This window comes from Talpa europaea (assembly GCF_964194135.1).
Source record: "Talpa europaea genome assembly, chromosome: 16".
NCBI lineage: Eukaryota > Metazoa > Chordata > Mammalia > Eulipotyphla > Talpidae > Talpa > Talpa europaea.
The window spans coordinates 45,429,825-45,448,801 of record NC_140084.1 but is presented as its reverse complement, the minus strand read 5'-3'; the positions used below and the strand labels follow the sequence as shown (position 1 = coordinate 45,448,801).

Below are 18,977 nucleotides of genomic sequence, written 5' to 3'. Positions count from 1 at the left end.
AAATTAAGTAACAATACAGAGAGTGGGCTTAGACTACTGTCTGGCACGTAGTGGTGGCAATGCCCACTTGAAAAAATAGCATTGGTGTGTTCATTATGTGCAACCTTCAAGATCCCTTCAAGGGCCACCTTCTCCAGGAAGCCTTCCTGCATGAGGCCAGACATGATTAGTTGCTCAGGGCCTCCAAAACACTTTATACTGTTCTCTCTTTAAACTTTTTGATAAAACTCTTCCCAATTAGTGTATTCTGTATTCTATGTCCCTCTCCAGGGATCAGAACACATCTTTGTGATAATTACAGGGTTTCTCTCCCTGACTGTAAATAGGCTGACCGTGCCTGTCATAACCAGTGGACTGAGCTCCTAAAAGCAGAGTCTGTCTCACTCACTCAAGTATGCCCAGCACGTTGCCGCAAACCTGGTTAACAAGGAAACTTCTCAGTCCATATTGGCAGGTTGAATCAATGAAGCGTTCTGTCCTCTGCTTCTCAATGTGAAATATGCCTGCGCCCAAGGGATGCAGTGGAGCCCAAGGATTCATAAACCCAAGTTTTTTGACATTTCCACATATAGTTACAATTTTTTCCCCCTTGGGATGTTCTTTTAAGTTCTGCTCTCCCAGCAATTTGCAATGGCATGTCAAAGAATCGACAATCCATGGCAAAATTTAAAAATATTCGTTAGCAACGTCCAAGTATACAATACAGTTGTCTCACTACCCTCTCTGTGCTGTGCATGACATGCCCAGGACTTATTTATCTTACCTGGACATTTGTACCTTTTGATTGCCTTCATCCTTTTTTTGCCCATCCTCCCATCACCATCATGACCAATCCACTCTCTTATCTCTGTGTTGGTTTTATTAGTTTGTTTTTATTTTTTAAAAGATTCTACATGCAAATGACAGCCTATGATATTTATCTTTCTTTGACTTATTTTACTTAACATAATGTCCTCAAGCTCTATCCATGTTGTCACAAATGGTAAAATTTTGCTTCTTTTTGATGGCTAAATAATATTCCGTCATGTATGTTAACACACTACACAGTGTATCACTTAATGACCAGGATATGCTCTGAGACATGCATCCCGGGGTGGTTTTCTTGTTGTGTGAGCATCCTAGAGAGTAATTACATAAACATCAATGGCATAGTGTCAGTCTCCTACACACCTAGGATGAATGATGCGGCCTTTTGGGGCCGCCATGGTGGATGAGGTCCATCACCAAAGGAAACATCATTTGGCTGTGTGTGACTCTATGTGCCACATGTTTATCCATTTTCCATCGGTTTCTTCCACTTCTTGACTTTTGTAAATAATGTGAGAAACATGGGACCAAACATCTTTTTGAGTTAGTGTCTTTGTTTCCTTCAGGTAGATGTCAACGGTAGAATTGTTGGATCATATGATGCTTCTATTTTGTTTTTGTTTCTATATATATCTTTCATCTTATTTTCTTCTAGTACATCTACTTGTCATCTTTTGGGGAACCTCCCCACTGTTTTCTGTAGTGGTTGCATCCACTTGCTCCTTCCCATGCAAATATTCTTTTTTTAAAAAAAAAAAGATTTATTTATTTATGCATACAAGAGCTGGGGTACAGGCCAGAGATGTGGGGGGTGAGAGGATTCATCAGAGACAGAGTGGGGAACAGAACAAGCAGAGTGACTGAAATCCACTGCTGAGGGGAGCAGCGGGTGAGACAGGAGAGGTCTGCTGCACTATGTGGGTTGTTCCCTGGCCGGCCGGGGATTGAACTCGCACTGCAGAGGCTGCAGATTGCTTCATAGTGCAGTGCTTAACTCCTTGCACCACCAGGGAGGCCCCCACAAGCAAATATTATAATGTCAATTTCACTTCCTCTTTTGGGGGGATCCCCATCTTCTAGTAAAAAGGACAACGTGTTAGGGAGCCAGAGGTGAATTTTTCATACCAAAGTAAGATTTTTTTAAGACTGTACCCAAGAGCTGGTTCCTAAACCGCTTGGTAAAGGGGTTCCTTTTCCTTTTCTCTCTAAACTCTCTGTTAGTCCCGGGCTGTCCTTTTTTTTTTTTTTTTTTTAAAGATTTATTTATTTATGCATACAAGAACTGGGGTACAGGTGAGAGGTGGGGGGGTGAGAGGAGTCACCAGAGACAGAGTGGGGAACAGAACAGGCAGACTGACTGAAATACAATGCTGAGGGGAGCAACAGGCAAGACAGGGGAGGTCTGCTGCGCCATGTGGGTTGCTCCCTGGCTGGCCGGGGGATTGAACTCATGCTGCAGAGGCTGCGGGCAGCTCCATAGGTTGTTGCATCTTAACCCCGTGCGCCACCAGGGAGGCCCCCGGGCTGTCCTTTTATAAAGAAAGGAAGTGTCTTGGCTCTGGATGAGCAGTCAGTGCTCAACACAGAAGCCGGCACTGTGAGTGACATTGGTAAGAAATGCATTATGGGCATCTGGGGGTAGGGGAGCCTGCAGACCCCCTGCAAACGGGGGTGTGGGAACATGCAACAGTTAGCAACCAGGAACTTCCACCTCCAACCTCCATTCAGAGCAGATCTGCCGTGACCCTCTCCAGACTCTGCCTCTTCTGAGGCGCCTGACCCAAAATCACAGGAGCGGAAAAGGCGAGCAGGCGGGGAAAAGTGACACGGAGCTCTGAATCGTGCCCAGAGCCGACACCGGGAGCCGGGAGATGGGTGAGGACCGGCCTGGTAGCTGGGCACCTGGGCTGCACGCTGATCCTGCACGCTGACCCTCCCCGCCTCGTGGCTGCGGCTTCACCCTCGAGGATGGAACAAATTTTTTCCCTCCTGAGCTATTCTGAGGGGCAGTCGCTAGGCCGGCGTGCCATCCTCCTGAGTGGTGGAGAGGGAGCTTCCTACAAAAGACATTGCACAGTAATGATGCTTTTGCTCCTGTTGATTCATAAGTGTGATCCGAGGTGAGGTACTGGCCCCCAGTCCTTCGCCGAGCTCTCCAGGGACATCTTTCCTCCTAGCTACTTGGTGCCCAGGCTCTGACTTTATGCAAGGGTTATAATCTCTCCGCTCTGCGCACCCGGCCCCAGACCCCATGAGTGAGAGCCCTTGAAGCTGCCTCTGTGTCCGTCCACCCTCTGGTCAGTCCTTGAGCATTTCCTTCCTTTCTGACCCCAAAAGATGTTCCCTGCTCATCTTGTATCCTCCCTGTCACCCCCTGGACTCTGATTTCAATGCGACTGAGCCCGGCCAATGGCAGAGGCGATGCTCTAGTGGTTGCCACGGAGACGCTGGGCCGCAGAGCGGAAGGAGGTGGTGACGTCACTGGGGGAGCAAGTGCAGCCGCCACATCCTAGGCTCTGCCGGCCTCAGGGCACCCAGGGCAGCCTCCGGGCCGCCCACAGGGCACGAGTCGCCCTGCCTGCCGAGCTCCCGCCCGCGACACCCCCGTGGCAGCAGCCCCCGCGAGGGCAGCGGCCCCAGATCTGCTGAGGCCTGGTGCGGCCCGGCCCGGGACTCGGGAGCCAGGAGCCCGCTGGCAGACACCCGTCCCGCCTCGCGCTGTGCGAGACCCGAGGAGTCCCAGAGCTTTCAGGGGAGGCCACGTCGCAGGGATCGGAAGCCGCGGTGCCAGCCGGGGTAGGACCTGGGCCTCCTTGACTGGGCTGGGCAAAGTGGGCCGGCGAGGCCGCGCTCTCGGCCTTCGGCCTTCGCAAGGGGACCCGGCATCCTGGATCCTTCTCAGGGCCCCCGGGGCGGGGCGGGGCGGGCACGCGCCGGCAGGCCTACTGCTGCCTCCGGGAGCTGGGCAAGATGCTGTTCGGCGCGAAGGACATCGCGCTGCTGGAGCACGGGTGCCAGGCCCTCGGGGTGGACAGTCACAAGTCCCTGATGATCCTGGGCATCCCCGAGGACTGCAACCACGAGGAGTTTGAAGAGATCATAAGGGCGCCCCTAGCGCCTCTGGGCAAGTTCGAAGTGGCCGGAAAGGCCTTTCTGGAGGAAGAGAGGACCAAGGCGGCCATCATCCGGCTGGCGGAAGACATCGACTACGCCGCGATTCCCAGGGAGATCCAGGGCCAGGGCGGCCTGTGGCGAGTGGTCTACATGCCCCCGAGGCAGGACGTCGCCTTCCTCACCAAGCTGAACCTCTTCCTGCAGCGCGAGGGCCGGACGGTGGAGGACGTGGCCCGCGTCCTCAGGCAGGAGCTGGGCCCGTCCGCGCCGGGCCCGCGGGAGCCGCCGGCCACCCAGGGCTGTGCGCCGGGGCCCGGGGAGAAGCCGGGGGCCGGATCCCCTGCCGGGGTGCGCGGGGTGCCGCCTTTGGGCCTGGCGGAGAAAGAGAGCAAGGCCGGAGAGGGCAAAAGGGGCAAGAAGCAGCACAAGAAAAGCCGGCGACGCCACCACGCGTCTGACAAGCCTTGAGGTGACGTGGGGCGGGCGCGGGGCGGCTGGCTGAGGGGGGTGTCGTCTCAATGGATGTGGGTGACGACCGTGGGAGGGTGGGTGCCCTTTCAGGAAGTCTGGGGAATGCGAGCGAGTGTGGATAAGGTGGGCAAAAGGATGGTGCTGCCTTAACGTGAGCCGGTAACTTAGAGTAAGAACGGGTGTCACCTGGGTGAGCTCAGGTAACGCCTGCGGGGGGGAAGGTGGGTGTTTTCAGCTGAGCTAACTTGTGGGTTACCTCTGAGTGGAGGTGGTTCACTCTGGCTGAGTGTGGATCATTCAGTCATCCATGCATTCTGCAGGGCTTTACTGCACGCCCGCCCTGTCCCGCCACCGTGATGGGGGCCGGGGAGGCCGGGAAGCAAACCCAACATTGTCCCCGCCTCCGTGGCATCCGCGATGGGTCACCTCTCGGGTACCTCTGAGTGTGCGCGAGCACCGTTGAGTAGATGTAATGGCTGGTGAGTAGAGAGCGCGGTAGACCCTCCCACTCGCCCTCGAGGCACTCCTATTAGATATCTAAGGAGGCATGGGGACCTCCAGAGGGTGAGATGCGTTCCACTGGGTAATATTTGAGTTGTGGGCAACACTTGAGAGTGTGGAGGTAACACCTGAGAGTGTGGGGCCCTATGAGTGGCTGAGGGTAACTTCTGCGTGAGGCAGGGTCTTCAAGACCCACAAACAACGTGCAAGGTCCGAGACCGGCAAACCCAGAGACCCCGCAGGAGCAACCGCGCAGCCTCAGTAGGAGCCGGAGCCCAGGGGCGCGTCGCCGTTGCCATGGAGACCGCGGGCCGCCCCTGCGCCTGCGCAAGAGTGCGTTTGCGGAAATGGAAGCAGAGTCGCCGGGCCTAGAATCCCAAGTGTTTGCAGAAGGCCACTTATCCGAGTTGAGGGAAAGCACGCAGCAAGAACGTGTCAAGGAGAACCCCGCTCGGAGAAAGGCCCCTGGGCCGTCATTTGCGTCCTGAAGTTGAAGACAGCCTCTGGTGGGGTGTGTGTGAGAGGGTGCAATGGGGGGCGGAGGCACAGCCCTGTAACTTTGGGTCCTGCTGGAAATGCTATTATTGCAACGTGTAGAGCTGGGTTTTTTGCTGTTTGTTTGTTTTGTTTTTTTTACTTTTAAGAGGATATACCCCGAATGTCGCCCTGGCACACACTTAATGGGCGGCCCTGGTGTTTCGCATGGGGAACCAAAAGCCATGGCTGGTCTGGTCAACTCACTGCCCGTGTGACAACATATAAGGGGTCGGCGCTGCTCTAGAAACACTGGATCACTCCTACGGGGTGGTCAGAGGTGGTCCCTTCTGCTCTGGCTGGCACCGGGGAGGGTGTGCCAGTCTCCAAATTAAACCCAGGAGGCTCTGATTCGGAAGGAGGGGGTGTGCTCCACTCTCCAAAGAACCAAGACAAGGCTTCCAGGGAATAATAACTCAAAGATCATCTTCAAGAGTTATGGATGAACAGCATTCCCATGAATCCCCCGTGATGGTGAAAACCAAACAGCAAAATCAGTTGAAATTGGAATGGATGGTCGGGTGCTGGCCATACAACCCCCTTGTCCCTGGGAGAGAGGGCTCTTGTTCAGGGGGATCTGGCTTGGGAATTTGCAAACTTCCAGAAGTTCAAGGATCACCCAAGGTTTGAGTTGAATTTCTTTTCAAACATATAATTCACACCACACTCAGGTTCTGACTCAGCCGAGTCAGTGGAGACTCGGCCAGTGGAGACTCCATGTATTTCTGTGGTAGATATCAATCATGTATGTGAGTTCCATGTTATATCTGCAAGGCTACCCCACGCTGCCCTCCAGCAGAACCGAAAGGCTCCACCTTGGCAGCCAGGGTGAGGCAAGGGACCCATCTTCCTGCAGTCAGAAACTCCCATCAGGTCCTTGCGTTCTCAACAAGTGTCAAGACCCGGGAGGAAACCTAAAACCTGGAAGATTCTGATTTCTGTCCATTTCCCAAACCAGTTCTTCTGTGAGCCTCAACAACCCTCTCCTTTGTGCAATGGTTGGGAAAAAAATCTTCCTGCTATCCCCACACCTACTTTTGAACTTCTCGCAAGAGCAGTTAAGGTCTAGAAATCTGTGGTTCTCTACTGATCATTTCTTGTAATTTTCCAGCTGGCGAAGTCCCTCACAGAATATGTGCTGTGGGGTCTGAGCTTAAATAAAGCCACACAAAGCTCAGGCACATCTGTTGCATGCTGTTCTCCCATCTGCAGTCGCTGTACAACAGCAAGAACAGTGTGACATTTCTTATCACTGCATTACAGTATTAAGATTGTATTTGTGTTTATTGTGGGTTTGGGGTGTTTCCCATACAGCATTCATATCTGTGATACACAACATGAATCTGTGTTACCTATTCAACCCAAATCTCCTACCAATTTTCTTTGTCGTTTTTCTGGACCAGTTGATGACTCTCCTGAGATTGCTATGCCCACTGATGGGCAAAATTGTTGCCATCTGAAGTTAGTCATCTGTGGGAGTTGAGACATTGCTGGCATAGTAAACCCCAAATGAAAATTCCCAAGTAGATTGGGAGTGCTGGCTGATGGAAGGCAGCAGCTGGCCTTTGTAAACCCCAGTTTCAAGAATGGGTTCAGTTAAAACTCTTCATTGTTCTCAGTGGTTGATGTTATATTATACAATGATGAACTTCTGAAACAAATGTATGCTAACCTAGTCTTCTCTTTGACATGTTGGGGAAATCCACGTGAGATTTAATTGGGAAAAACTGATTGCTAAAAAAAAAATGCAAAACCACTGCCAGTGGGTGGTCTGAAGTTTGTTCAGGATGCCTATTTATTTATTTATTTATTTATTTATTTATTTTTGTGGGACCCTCGCCGGCGGCCAGGGAATGAACCGGCGCCTCAGAGGCTGCGGGCAGACTCGCAGCCCAGTGCTCAACCACTGCGCCACCAGGGGAGGCCCCAGGATGCCTATTTTTAAGGGAACATAGTCAGAGTTCATGACCAAGAGAACCCAAAGCACAGCTCTCTCCCAGCCTGTAGGCATCAGGGGCTAATGGGAAAGGTGTAACAATTTATGTGGAGTAAAGAGTAAAAGCTGCTTGTATTCCAGGCATTGGGCGAATGAGTTCATACTAATTTACTCATATCTTCCCAACTCTTGAGAGATAGGGTTTTATGATTCCCTAACTCCTCAGCCAAAACTCTTAGACCAGATGTGCCTCAGGGCACATCAGATCTGTGCAGGCACCAAGCCTTCCCTTTTATATTTGCTGCCTGGATTGTAAAATGGACCAATCAGGTACAAGCTAAATGGACCAATCAGGTTCAAGCCCAGCTCATTAGCTAGTCAAATATAAAATGGTTAATGAACTGATTGGTACAAAACAATCCAACCAGTAGTTTAGCATCGAAATGTTTCAATTGAGCTTGTAGGGTGGGAGACCCTGAAAGAGGATATAAGGGAGGGAAGGCACCTTCTTAGAACATTCTTTTCCTGGCCTCCAAAGAAAGAAGGATCAGCAGGCAACTTCCAAGGAAAAACTGAAGACTCTCAGAGACACGTCTGCACCCGCCTCCAATCTGGCCTCTGACTTCACTGACTGGACATTTATTCTGGCACCCAAATGGGGTGCAAATATTACACCCTCCACCTGGAGATCTGTGTAAATTTAGACCAGCCTCAGTTTCCCCATCTGTAAGAAGATGCTACCCAAGGTACTCCCTGACCACCTAGCTCTGAGAACTTATAACAGACCCATTCGGCATATCTCCAGGTTTTGGGCCAAAGGAAACCCTTGGTGCAAGTTAAATGTTACTATTACTAATGCCCATGTGGACGCAAACCCTGGCTCCCTGGCTCCTGGTCCATCGTGTTTGTGATAGATTCTGAGGTCCTTTGATTTATTTGTGATTGCTAAAAATCCAAGCAGTCCAAAAGACGCTAGGGTGAAAATTCAGATGTCTCCCCCCATTTCCCTCCCCAGAAACATCTGCAGATGGCCATAGTGCTTATAGGTGTGTTTAGCAGATGGACACGTTGAGATCTTTTGGTCTACAGACACACACCAGACTGTTCTAGATTCAAATCCAGGCTCAGTCTCTTTCCGGCTGTGCAGCCCTTAAGCAAGTGTTTTTACTTCCTGGCTATAAAGTGGGAATGATCCCCCTATTACCTGTCTTCTGTTATGGGGATATTTCATGGGTTGATTTGTAGAAAGCACTTAAAATGGTGTCTAGGACTCAGGAAGGGCCCTGTGAGATTTGAATATCTCTGGCTCTTCCTTTTTCATTGCTGCATAGTGCTTCACTCTAAGAAGAGACCATAAAATTTCATCTCCCTAAAAATATTTATTGAGCACCTACTGTGAATCCCAGGCTAGGAACTGGTGTGATATGATCCTGGTTTCTCTACCAATTTCTCTACCCATACCTGTGGATATATAGGTAAGAAGAGCAGGTACCAAAGAAGTTTAGAGTGGTAGTAGAAGTGCCATTACAGATACAGATAGATATCGATATGATAATGACGGTGCTATCAAAAGGCCTGCCCCTGGCCAGGCTGGACCCCTCACTTTCTGGATGGCAGATTTGAGAACTGCTGTCTTTCTCTGGAAAGGTGCTGACGTGGGCCTCGCGAGCATTCCCATTCCGCTTGGAAGCGGTGGCCCCAGTGAGGCCCGGGGCGCAGCCACACCCTAGTGGGGAGGGGAGCGAGGCCGCCCCATAGAGAGTGGACAGCCCCCCTGTCAGTCTTCGCGAGTCGCGGAGTGTAAGATGAGAAGGGAGAAGGTGGGCCTCACCAAGGGGAGGGCGAGGAGGAACTTCCTGCCCTTGCTCTCAGAGGCAGGCGCTGAGCGCGGGGCTGGAGAGGCGGGAGGCGCGTCAAGGTCAGGCTTCGACGCGGTGGCAGGCTGCCTAGGGGCGGGAGACCCTCCTGGGGGGCTGGGCTGCGGCCTCCAGCGCCTCGGCCATATTGAATAGCCTCGGCAGAGACGCCTTTGTGAAGTCCGCTCCCGAGTTCCAGGCGCGTCCCCGGTGCCTGGGGCAGAAAGAACCACGGGCACTCCGTGCGCCCCAGCTTGGAGCTGGGACGCTACGGCTCCAGCCTGCGGTGGGCTTTGACCTCCTCCCGGCTCACGTAAGCATCCCGGGGATTGATTCCCACAAGCCCTCGGGGAGGGAGCCGGACCTGATCGAGACCGAACTTTGCAGGCAGGGAAACTGGGCGGTGCTGGTGGGTCCCGGCTGGAGCGGAGACTCCGCGGGCCGGCGCGGCTTGCACCCCACCCCCACCGCCAAGCCCAGAGCTTCGTGACGTTTGGGGTCCTTGCCCCCCCACCCCAGGTTTCACCCTGGAGATCTTAAAGACCCTCGAGAAAAGCCATGTGGGGGGCTGGTTCCCCTGGGGGTTCCTCCCGTCCCCCGACTGCTTGATCCTCTGGAGCGTCCCGGATGTCTGCAAAGACGTGGATTTGGACGTCCTCGTGGAAGCCTTGAAGCCCGTGGGGACCTTTAAGAAGATCGGCAAGGTGTTCCGCAGGGAGGAGGACTCCACGGTGGGGATGCTGCAGATCGGGGAGGACGTGGACTACCTGCTCATCCCGCGGGAGGTCAGGCTGGCCGGGGGCGTCTGGAGGGTCATCTCCAAGCCCGCGACCAAAGAGGCCGAATTTCGCGAGCGGCTCACCCAGTTTCTGGAGGAAGAAGGCCGCACCCTCGAGGATGTGGCCCGCATCATCGAGAAGAGCACCCCCCACCCGCCTCAGCCCCCCAAAAAACCCAAGGAGCCCCGAGTGAGGAGGAGAGTCCAGCAGGTGGAGACCCCGCCCCCCCGGCTGGTCGTGGGCACCTATGACAGCAGCAATGCCAGCGACAGCGAGTTCAGCGACTTCGAGACCTCCAGAGGCCGGGGCGCAGAGGGCCGGGGAGGCGCGGGGCGGGGCCGGAGGCCGCGCAGGATGCCCGTCAGCTACTTGGGCAGCAAATTTCTGGGGAGCGACGTGGAGAGCGAGGACGACGAGGAGCTGGTGGAGGCCTTCCTGCGGCGAGGGGAGAAGAAGCCCAACGTCCAGCCCGTCCGCCGCCGCGTGCCCCTGCCAGTGCCCATGTTCGAGGACAGCCTGGCACCCCAGCTGTCCAAGGCGGACAGGTGGCGGGAGTATGTCAGCCAGGTGTCCTGGGGGAAGCTGAAGCGCAGGGTGAAGGGCTGGGCGCCGCGGTCCGGCCCCGTGGTGGGCGAGAACCGGCCGGCGCCCGCAGCAGTGGAGAGGGAGGGGGCATCGCTGCCCGGCGGTGCCAGCCCGCAGAATGACGCGGGAAATGGAGTCGATGGGCGGGTGCCTGAGCCGCCCCCACGACGGTGGAGGCCCAAGATCAACTGGGCCTCCTTCCGGCGCCGCAGAAAGGAGGAGGCAACATCCCTGGCCCAGGGGGCAGATGTCCCCCCTGACCCCGGGGCAGAAGCTGTGGATAACCAGAGGGCAGAGGCTGTGGATAACCAGATGGCAGAGGCCATGGCTGTCCAGGGGGCAGAGGCTGCAGATAATCACAGGGTAGAGGCTGTAGCTGACCAGGGAGTCCTGGACCCAACTGTCCAGAGGGCAGATCCTACAGATAATCAGAGGGAAGAGGCCATAGCTGTCCAGGGGGCAGAGGGTGTGGATAGTCAGAGGGTAGAGGCTGTAGCTGACCAGGGCACAGAGACCCCAGCTGTCCAGAGGCCAGAGCCTGTAGCTGACCAGGGCTCAGAGACCCCTGCTGTCCAGAGTCCAGAGCCTGTAGCTGACCAGGGCTCAGAGACCCCAGCTGTCCAGAGGCCAGAGCCTGTAGCTGACCAGGGCTCAGAGACCCCAGCTGTCCAGAGGCCAGAGCCTGTAGCTGACCAGGGCTCAGAGACCCCTGCTGTCCAGAGGCCAGAGCCTGTAGCTGACCAGGGCTCAGAGACCCCAGCTGTCCAGAGGCCAGATAACCGGAGGGAAGGGGCCTCCACTGTGGAGGGGGGAGCGGCTGCGTCTGATGGGACAGCGGCTGCGACTGACCGGGGGCCAGGAGCTGCATCTCATCAGAGGGCAGAGGCCCCAGCTGTCCAGGAAGCTGAAGCCTCGGCTGCCCAGGGGGTTCCCAGGGCTCCTCCAGGAGCTAGGGCTCGGAAACAGGTCAAGACAGTGAGGTTCCAGACCCCGGGACGCTTTTCCTGGTTTCACAAGCGCCGGAGAGCCTTCTGGCACAAGCCCCGGGTGCCGGCTCTGCCCAGGAGGGCCCCCAGGGCAGGCGAGGCCAGGAGCCTCAGGGTGCTGAGGGCTGAGGCTAGAGCAGAAGTGGAGCAGGGAGAGCAGGAAGACCCGCTGTGAGGTGAGGGTGGGCCGTGGGACCCCCCCTCCCCACCCTGGGACAGAGCTGCCCTTTCTGCCTCTGCCCTTGAAAATGAGCTGGAGGGAGGGTGAAGCACGGCCCTCATCGCCAGCCGACACCCCTCTTCCTCTTCTTGTTAAACTCTGTCCTGCATTGATTTTTTTTTTTTTAATAGATTTTTTTTATAGCAGCCCGAGGAATGTAAAGAAACCCATACAGGGGGCACATGGCCCTCCACTGCCACTCGAGGTGCTTGAGAAGGGGGGGGGTGGAGACATTCCTTTCCAGGCCCCCCTTTCGCCTGCATACTTCACATGGACTGCCCCCTTGAACCTTAAAGGGGGGGCGTGCGCCCACATGCCAATAAAAACGTTTACAAACTCATTTCTTGGCTTTGCGCTTGGCCACTGAAGATCCGGGCCCCGGGCGTCTTCACCCCACCCTCCATCTGGGTGAGGTCACCGCCTGCCGCCCTGGGGTTCTGCTGGCTGGCCCGGTCCAGAGCCGCCCTTTACACACACTCCGACCTTGCTCAAGGAGCGCCCGAGAAGCTTCTGGGAATCGTGTCCAAAGTGCAGATTCTGGGCCAGGGCTGTGATTTGCCAGCGCAGCTGTGGGGCTCAGGGTCTCTTTGGCTCAAGGCCCGCAGATATTTGCTGAGGGCAGCTTGGCCACTGGAGACATGAAAAAATCCTTGCCGTAGGGACAAGCCAAAAAGCTGGGGGTGGGGGGCAGGGGAGCGGGGCTGTCGCGGGCTGTGATTGGGCAGGCCCCACCAGTGCCCATCAGATGACCAAGCGCAGCCTTGAAGAAGGCAGGAGAAAAGGGAATTCGTGGAGCCGATGGCCAGCCTGTCTCCGCCTGAGTTTCTGGCCTGAGTTTCTTCCTTTTTTCCCTTGTAACTAAAGGACAGGCTTTCCCGCCCCCCCCGCCCCCCCGGAGTGTCACACCTTGAGCTACATTTGGTTCACAGCCAGGGGTGTGAAAGGAAGACAAAGTGTGGACCCCGAGGTGTGGACCCCGGGGGAGGGACAGACTTGGCTGGGCAGTCTCAGTGTTGGATGCTTGGCTGGGGGTGCAAATGGGGGCTGCCCTGGCTGCAGCCCATGGAGAAGAGTGACCTGGGTCCGAGACCTATGGGGTGGCAGGAAGGTGGAAGAGCAGAGGTGGGGAGAAACACCTGGAAAGACAGGAGCTCCTGCAGCTCTGTCCCCCCCCCACCCCTCCTGTCCTCCTAGGCCCCAGCAGTGGGGAGCAGCGAGGCCTCCCCCAGGGGCTGACAGATCCCTGGGGTAACCTGAGCCACTTGGGAACTGAAGAAAGTTTCAGATGGAATTTACGGGGTCCCCCAATGCAGCCCAATGCAGCCCGTGGGGTTATAATTTCAAGCCCAACCAGATTTTCAGGGAGGAAACTGTTGGAATGTATAGGGCTAAAAGCTCAGTCTCTCCTGGCCCCTCACGGGGAAGCTGGGAAGGGAAGTTTTGAACTGAGAGGACAACGGAAGAAGTGCCCTGGGAACCAGGCTCCGGACCTTGGGCCATAAGGGAACCAACAGATTGCTCTGAGACAGGGCCTTAAAGCCCATCTGTGACCGTTAAAAGCTGATACAAATTCTAAATGTGAAAAAACGCAGAACTGGGCCTACCTGGTGGCGCAGGACTTAAAGACAGAGTGCTATCAAGCTATTGCCAGACACTGCAGCGCGAGTTCAATCCCCAGCCAGGGAGCTACCCACATGGCGCAGCAGACCTCTCCTGTCTCCCCCGCTGCTCCCCTCAGCAGTGTACTTCGGTCAGTCTGCTTGTTCTGTTCCCCACTCTGTCTCTGGTGAATCCTCTCCGCCCCCCCCCCACCTCTGGCTTGTACCCCAGTTCTTGAATGCATAAATAAATCTTAAAAAAAAAAATTCAGACTAATCACTGCCAAGACTTTATTAGTCAGGGCTTGTGTCTTCAACCTTAGAGCCTACAAACTCAGAGTGTGAGAAAGAGCCAAACTTTTCTTTTGGTAGCCAAACACTTTTTTTCATCTTGCCCCTGCTTCTCTGCAGCAATTCAATAAACCTGCCTTTTCTACCTTCTATACTGTCGCTGGTGAATTCTTTCACCCCTCAACCTCACATCCCTTCTCGGCCCTTAATCTCTCTCCCACCGCAGAAGCCCGCGAAAAAAACCAAGTTTTGACTCCAAACAGCCTTCATCTGGACTGGCCCAGCTGTCCCTCACCATCACCGACTTAGAAAACAGCAAAACACAAGGAGGGGAGAGACAGCACTCCACCATAGAGGGGACTTCCTGGGCCCCCACCCCAAGCCCCAGGTGGTGTTTCAGGAAAAGAGGAAACTTGGGGGCACAGTGTGAGCAGGGACAGGAATGGGCGGCCCGGCTCACCCCTGCACTGACACTGATGCTGTGTGACCTTGGGCTGCTTGCTTCACCTCTCTGGGCCTCCACTTACTCACGCGTGCTGGGTCCTAACAGAACTTTCCTCCCAGGATGGCTGAGAGGATTGAAGGCCACATTTGTGCTCAAACCAGCCCCAGGAGACGGCTTCTCCTCTCCTTCCTGGCCCATGTCAGCCGTGGCCAAGTCTTTAAAGACATCTCAGCCCTGTCTGGGCCCCCAGATGCCCTGGAAGCTTTGGAGCACTCCCTGGCCAGCCCGTGCTCTGGGGAGTGTCAGTGACAGGTCTGCCCAGGGCACCCCTATTCCTACAGCTTCCCAGATGAATTCAGTGTGTCCCCCTCCCTCCCGGGCAGTGAGAGCTGCTACCCGAGGGCCCACAACAGGGCTTCTCAAACTAGTTGTGCGTTAGAATCATCTGGGAGGCTTTTAAAACCAGAGCCCAGGGGATCCAAGCCCAGGGGATCCAGCAGGCCTGGGGTGGGGGCGAGTCACACTGCGTTTCTATCAAGTTCCTAGGAGGTGCTAATATCGCTGACCCCAGGACCTCACCAGCTGGACCCCTGCCCTACAGAATTGTTCCCATTCCACAGCCCGGAGTTGAGGGACCAGGGGAAGTTTTGGCACCCTAAGGTGCTGGGCGGGTGCAGAGCACCCTGAGCGCAAGGGAAGCACCTTCGCCTGCTCACCTGGAAGCAGCGGTCCTGGAGCGCCGCCTAGTGGTCGCGGCGGGCACAGCCGCCGTGGGGCTTTCTCCCCGGTCCCGTCGGGGTGCGGGTCACGCGAGGGGGGCGGCTGCTGCCCCCAACTCTTCCCTCCCAGGCGGTCTAGCACCTGCCCAGACTCCGAAAGCGCTCGGAGTCCGCCGACTGGGCAGAGGTCAGCCTGCGGGTGGGGGGCGAGATTGGATAGGGGTTTGGAGAGGTGACCTGGGCTTCATGGTCAGGAAGCGTTGTGGGGGGGCCCGCCCTTGTGAGGGGGCCCCGGAGTAGGACATTCTGTATGTTCCCTCCCTTCCAGCCCCTCTGAGCCTCGGTTTTGTCATCTGTAAAACGTGAACAGTCAGCCTGAAGTTGTGTTAAAACAATCCGATCGCTACAAACGGTGCCCGGGATATAGTAAGACCAACCTATAAAAACATTGTTGTTATAATTTGTGTTGATTCTCTGCCCCCGACTCCAGCGTGCAATAGGGTCACGCTGTGTGCCTGCCCCGCGGGCCGCGCCTTAACCAGCTGTCTGGAGCGCCCCCTGGTGGGCACCGTGGGCACAGCGGATCCTGGTCTTGCCTTTGGCGTTGGTAGGAGGGGTTCCCTTCTGACCTTCTGTCCCCCAACCCTTTTTCCTCTCTTGGGCTATTCTAAGACCTGGTACACACCCGGGGATTTGGGGGTAGGGGGTTCCTTGTCCTTGATCAGGATGGGGTCTCAGCAATGGAGGAGGGAGGGAGGTAAGGAGGCCTTCACCCTGGGGGTGCCTTGGCCTCAGCCTCAGAGAAGCCACCTGCCACGCCTGGAGGATTGGGGTTGATGATAAAAAAAGGTTCTAGAAGGGGCTTCCTGGTGGCGCAAGGGGTTAAGACGCAACACTATGAAGCTATCCCCCCGGGGAGCTGACCCACAGGGTGCAGCAGACCTCTCCTTTTCGCCCACTGCTCCCCTCAGCAGTGTATTTCGGTCAATCAGCCTGTTCTGTTCCCCGCTCTGTCTCTGGTGGATCCTCTCACACCCCACACCTCTGGCCTGTACCCCAGTGTAGGGTAAGGTAAAAGCTATCAGGCTTTTCTGCCCTCCCGCCATCAGGATAATGATGGATCCTTGCGGTCCTGAATGCATGCCTGATGGCGGGCACCTGGAGTTGGGTGTGAGCATAGGTAGATGGGATTCACCTGGGCTGAGACTGGGATTTTTTTTTTTTTAAGGGTGGCATCATGGGGACACCAGCAGAAGCCGAGAGAGAAGCAGAGCCATGAGAAGAGCAGAGAGAATGTGAGAGAAGGCCAGAGAGCCCAAAGTGAAGACTTGCTGGGGGCTGAGAGGCCTGCGCCCCTGCCTGCTGTGTACCTGGAAATCCCAATAAAACCCTGCAAAACCACTGAGGACTCTGACTCCTCCTTTACCCGGTCTGCTGGATCATAGAAAACCTGCACTGTGGTCATTCCTGCCTCTACACCCAGTTCTTGTATGCATAAATAAATATATCTTTAAAAATAAATAAAATAAAACAACGCTGTTTTCTTATATGGATGTTTGAGGCCCTAGATTTGTAAATCTTGGAGTACCTATTCAGGCAGTACCCCTTAATTGTGTCCCACTGGGGTCTTTAACGAAAAAAGAGGCGTGTATGTATGTAGGGTGGGATTGCAAAATTGCTTACTGAGGATTAGAATTGCTTATAGATGGCATTTCTTACAGTTCACTGGCTTGGGGTTAAGGTGACTTTAATTAATAGAAAAAAAATATTTCTGGACAGTGCAGAGAGAAGTCCGTGTTAAGCAGAGAACCAGATTCTGCCGGTCAGGACCGGGTCTTCACAAGTTAAAAGTTGAGCAAGATGGAGTCTGCGGTGCAAGATGGAGTCAATTCAGCCCACCTGCAAACACCCCTTCCTCCCACTAGAGGGCGCGCTGACCCAACAAATGTCTAATCAGCGCCTCTGCCATTTCCTGACCTAGGCCTGACAGTAATTCGCATCCCTGCTCTTGCAGCCCCAGCACCCCCCACACCAGAGCTCTACACCAACAGCTAGCTGAGACCCAGCCCAAATGGAAGAAAGCGAGGTTCAGAGAGGGTGTTTGATTTCCCCAAGTCACACAGCAACTAGGCGGCAGATAAGCTTCCAGTCCCAGCCTCTGTGACTTCACCCCTTGTTGCTCTGTTCTTTGACAAGTTTCCCCAAAGAGATGGTGGTGACCGGCCCCTTTGATGGAGTGGTGCTCAGATAGTGGGTTCCCAGCCAGGCAACCCCAGACCCCACCCCAACAGAGTTTGTGTGCTGTCGGGCAGATTCTCAATCACCTCAGGTTCTCCAAGTTGCTGGATGAGGTAGGTCCCATTATTCCCGTTTTAGAGTTGGGGTCACAGGGCAGGGAGGTGGCAGAGCTGGGGCTACCCTGAGGAGACTCCCCATGCTAGGATGGGGAGGTGGAACTTCTGGACAGGCGAGGGAGGAACTAAAGAGTGTGGGTCTGCCCTTCAGTACAGGGGAAGGAGAGCCCAGCTGAGTCAAGGAAAGGGCGCTCCTCTGTAACCTGAAGCCGAGGTTCAAGGGAGCCCAGCAGCCTCTCGCTGGAGGTCTGGAAATTCTTGTGTTTAAGATTTATTTATGGGTACAACAGTTGGGGTCTAGAGCCTCCCTGGTTGCACAATGGGTTAAATCGCAACACTGTCCGCAGCCACTGCAGCACGAGTTCGATCCCCAGCCAGGGAGATACCCACATGGCGCAGCAGACCTCTCCAGTCTCGCCTGCTGCTCCCGTCAGCAGTGTATTTCAGTCAGTCTGCCTGTTCTGTTCCCCACTCTGTCTCTGGTGAATCCTCTCACCCCCCACACCTCTGGCCTGTACCCCAGTTCTTGTAGGCATAAATAAATCTTTTTTTAATAAAAGATTTATTTATTTATTTATGCAAGCACTGGGTACAGTCAGAAGCGAGGGAGGATGAGAGAATTCACCAGAGCCAGTGTGGAAAGTTGAAAGGGCGCATTTATTGATGACCCTGTGAGAGAAGAGGGCAGCCAAGAGTGCACGGCCAGGAAGTTGGAAGCATTTTTTGTAGTACTCCAGACTTGTGGGCTTCGTAATGGACACCTGTGGCCATTAAAGCTGATGTATATTCTGAATTCTGGAAAGCATAGGGACTAGAATATACCTCAGCTTTAATGGTCACAGGTGGGCTTTATGGCCGTTTCAACAACAGGCGGTTCCCTTATCTGCCCAAGGTCTTCCAGCCCAGTTCCCAGGGGAACCCTTCAGCTCCCCTTATCCCTTCAAAACTGCCCTTCCCAGCCTGCCGGGCCCCTAAGAGGCTGGGCTTTCAACCCTAGAAACCGCAACACTCTTGCCTGGTCATAATTCCCCATGGGTTAAACAAACTTCTAGAAGGAACCTGCCTCTTCCGGCCTACAGGTCCCATGATTTCAGGTAAACGCGGCTAAAACAGGAGTCAGCTGGAGAAAGTCACACTTCAATCAAGAGCTCACTAGCGTGAGCTGCACCCCCTAACTAGGACCCCTCCTTCTGTGGCTTCTATTTGGCAGGGCGGGGAACCTCTCCCTGGCTTTGGACCCCAGCTCAGGCTGGGCTGCCGGGGGGCTCAGGTGCCCCCACCTTCATCCCCCAGCCTCTGGGTCTGATTCTTCCCAGGGCTGGGCTTTCCGGGCTTCCTTTCCCCAAACCTGCTCCAAGGAAACCTCCAGCATTTCGTTTATTACCCAGGTTACTACCAGGTCCAAACAACCTGTTACCTTAGCGATGTCCTATGGACTTAGACATTTGGAAATACATTTGTCATTAAGGATTTTAATGAAAAACATAATTGTCATTACAGTTTTAAATGAAAAACATACGAGTCGAAAGAAAATCAAGAAGATTCTGATTTCATTTAAATAAGCGGGTTTACTCGTGTGGGCCTGCGCGTGCACACGTTGGGGCGCTGCCCTTCTCAGATTTGGGGAGCCGACGGCACACCATTACCCTTACTTCCACCTCCGCGTTGATTTTCGCGTGGGATTTGTTTTGTTTTTTAATGTCTGCAAACAGCGGAAACGCCACGGAGAGGTCGGCCTCGCGGATCACGGTGGAAGCGGCGAACTACCCGGGGGCTGTAGT

The 18,977-nt window shown here is 54.8% G+C and overlaps 2 protein-coding genes across 2 annotated transcripts; both read left to right on the top strand.

The window, feature by feature from the left end:
- Positions 1 to 3,777: 3,777 nt before the first annotated feature.
- PNMA8C (PNMA family member 8C) lies at positions 3,778 to 4,389 on the top strand (the record flags this gene model as incomplete). Its single annotated transcript, XM_084256955.1, has 1 exon — positions 3,778 to 4,389. One exon carries the CDS (start codon positions 3,778 to 3,780, stop codon positions 4,387 to 4,389), a length of 612 nt encoding a protein of 203 aa, XP_084113081.1.
- A 5,366-nt stretch (positions 4,390 to 9,755) lies between these two features.
- CCDC8 (coiled-coil domain containing 8) lies at positions 9,756 to 11,744 on the top strand (the record flags this gene model as incomplete). The annotated part of the gene is made up of 2 exons (XM_084257385.1): positions 9,756 to 11,160; positions 11,476 to 11,744. Exons 1-2 carry the CDS (start codon positions 9,957 to 9,959, stop codon positions 11,742 to 11,744), a joined length of 1,473 nt encoding a protein of 490 aa, XP_084113511.1. The 5' UTR covers positions 9,756 to 9,956.
- Between the last annotated feature and the right edge of the window lie 7,233 nt (positions 11,745 to 18,977).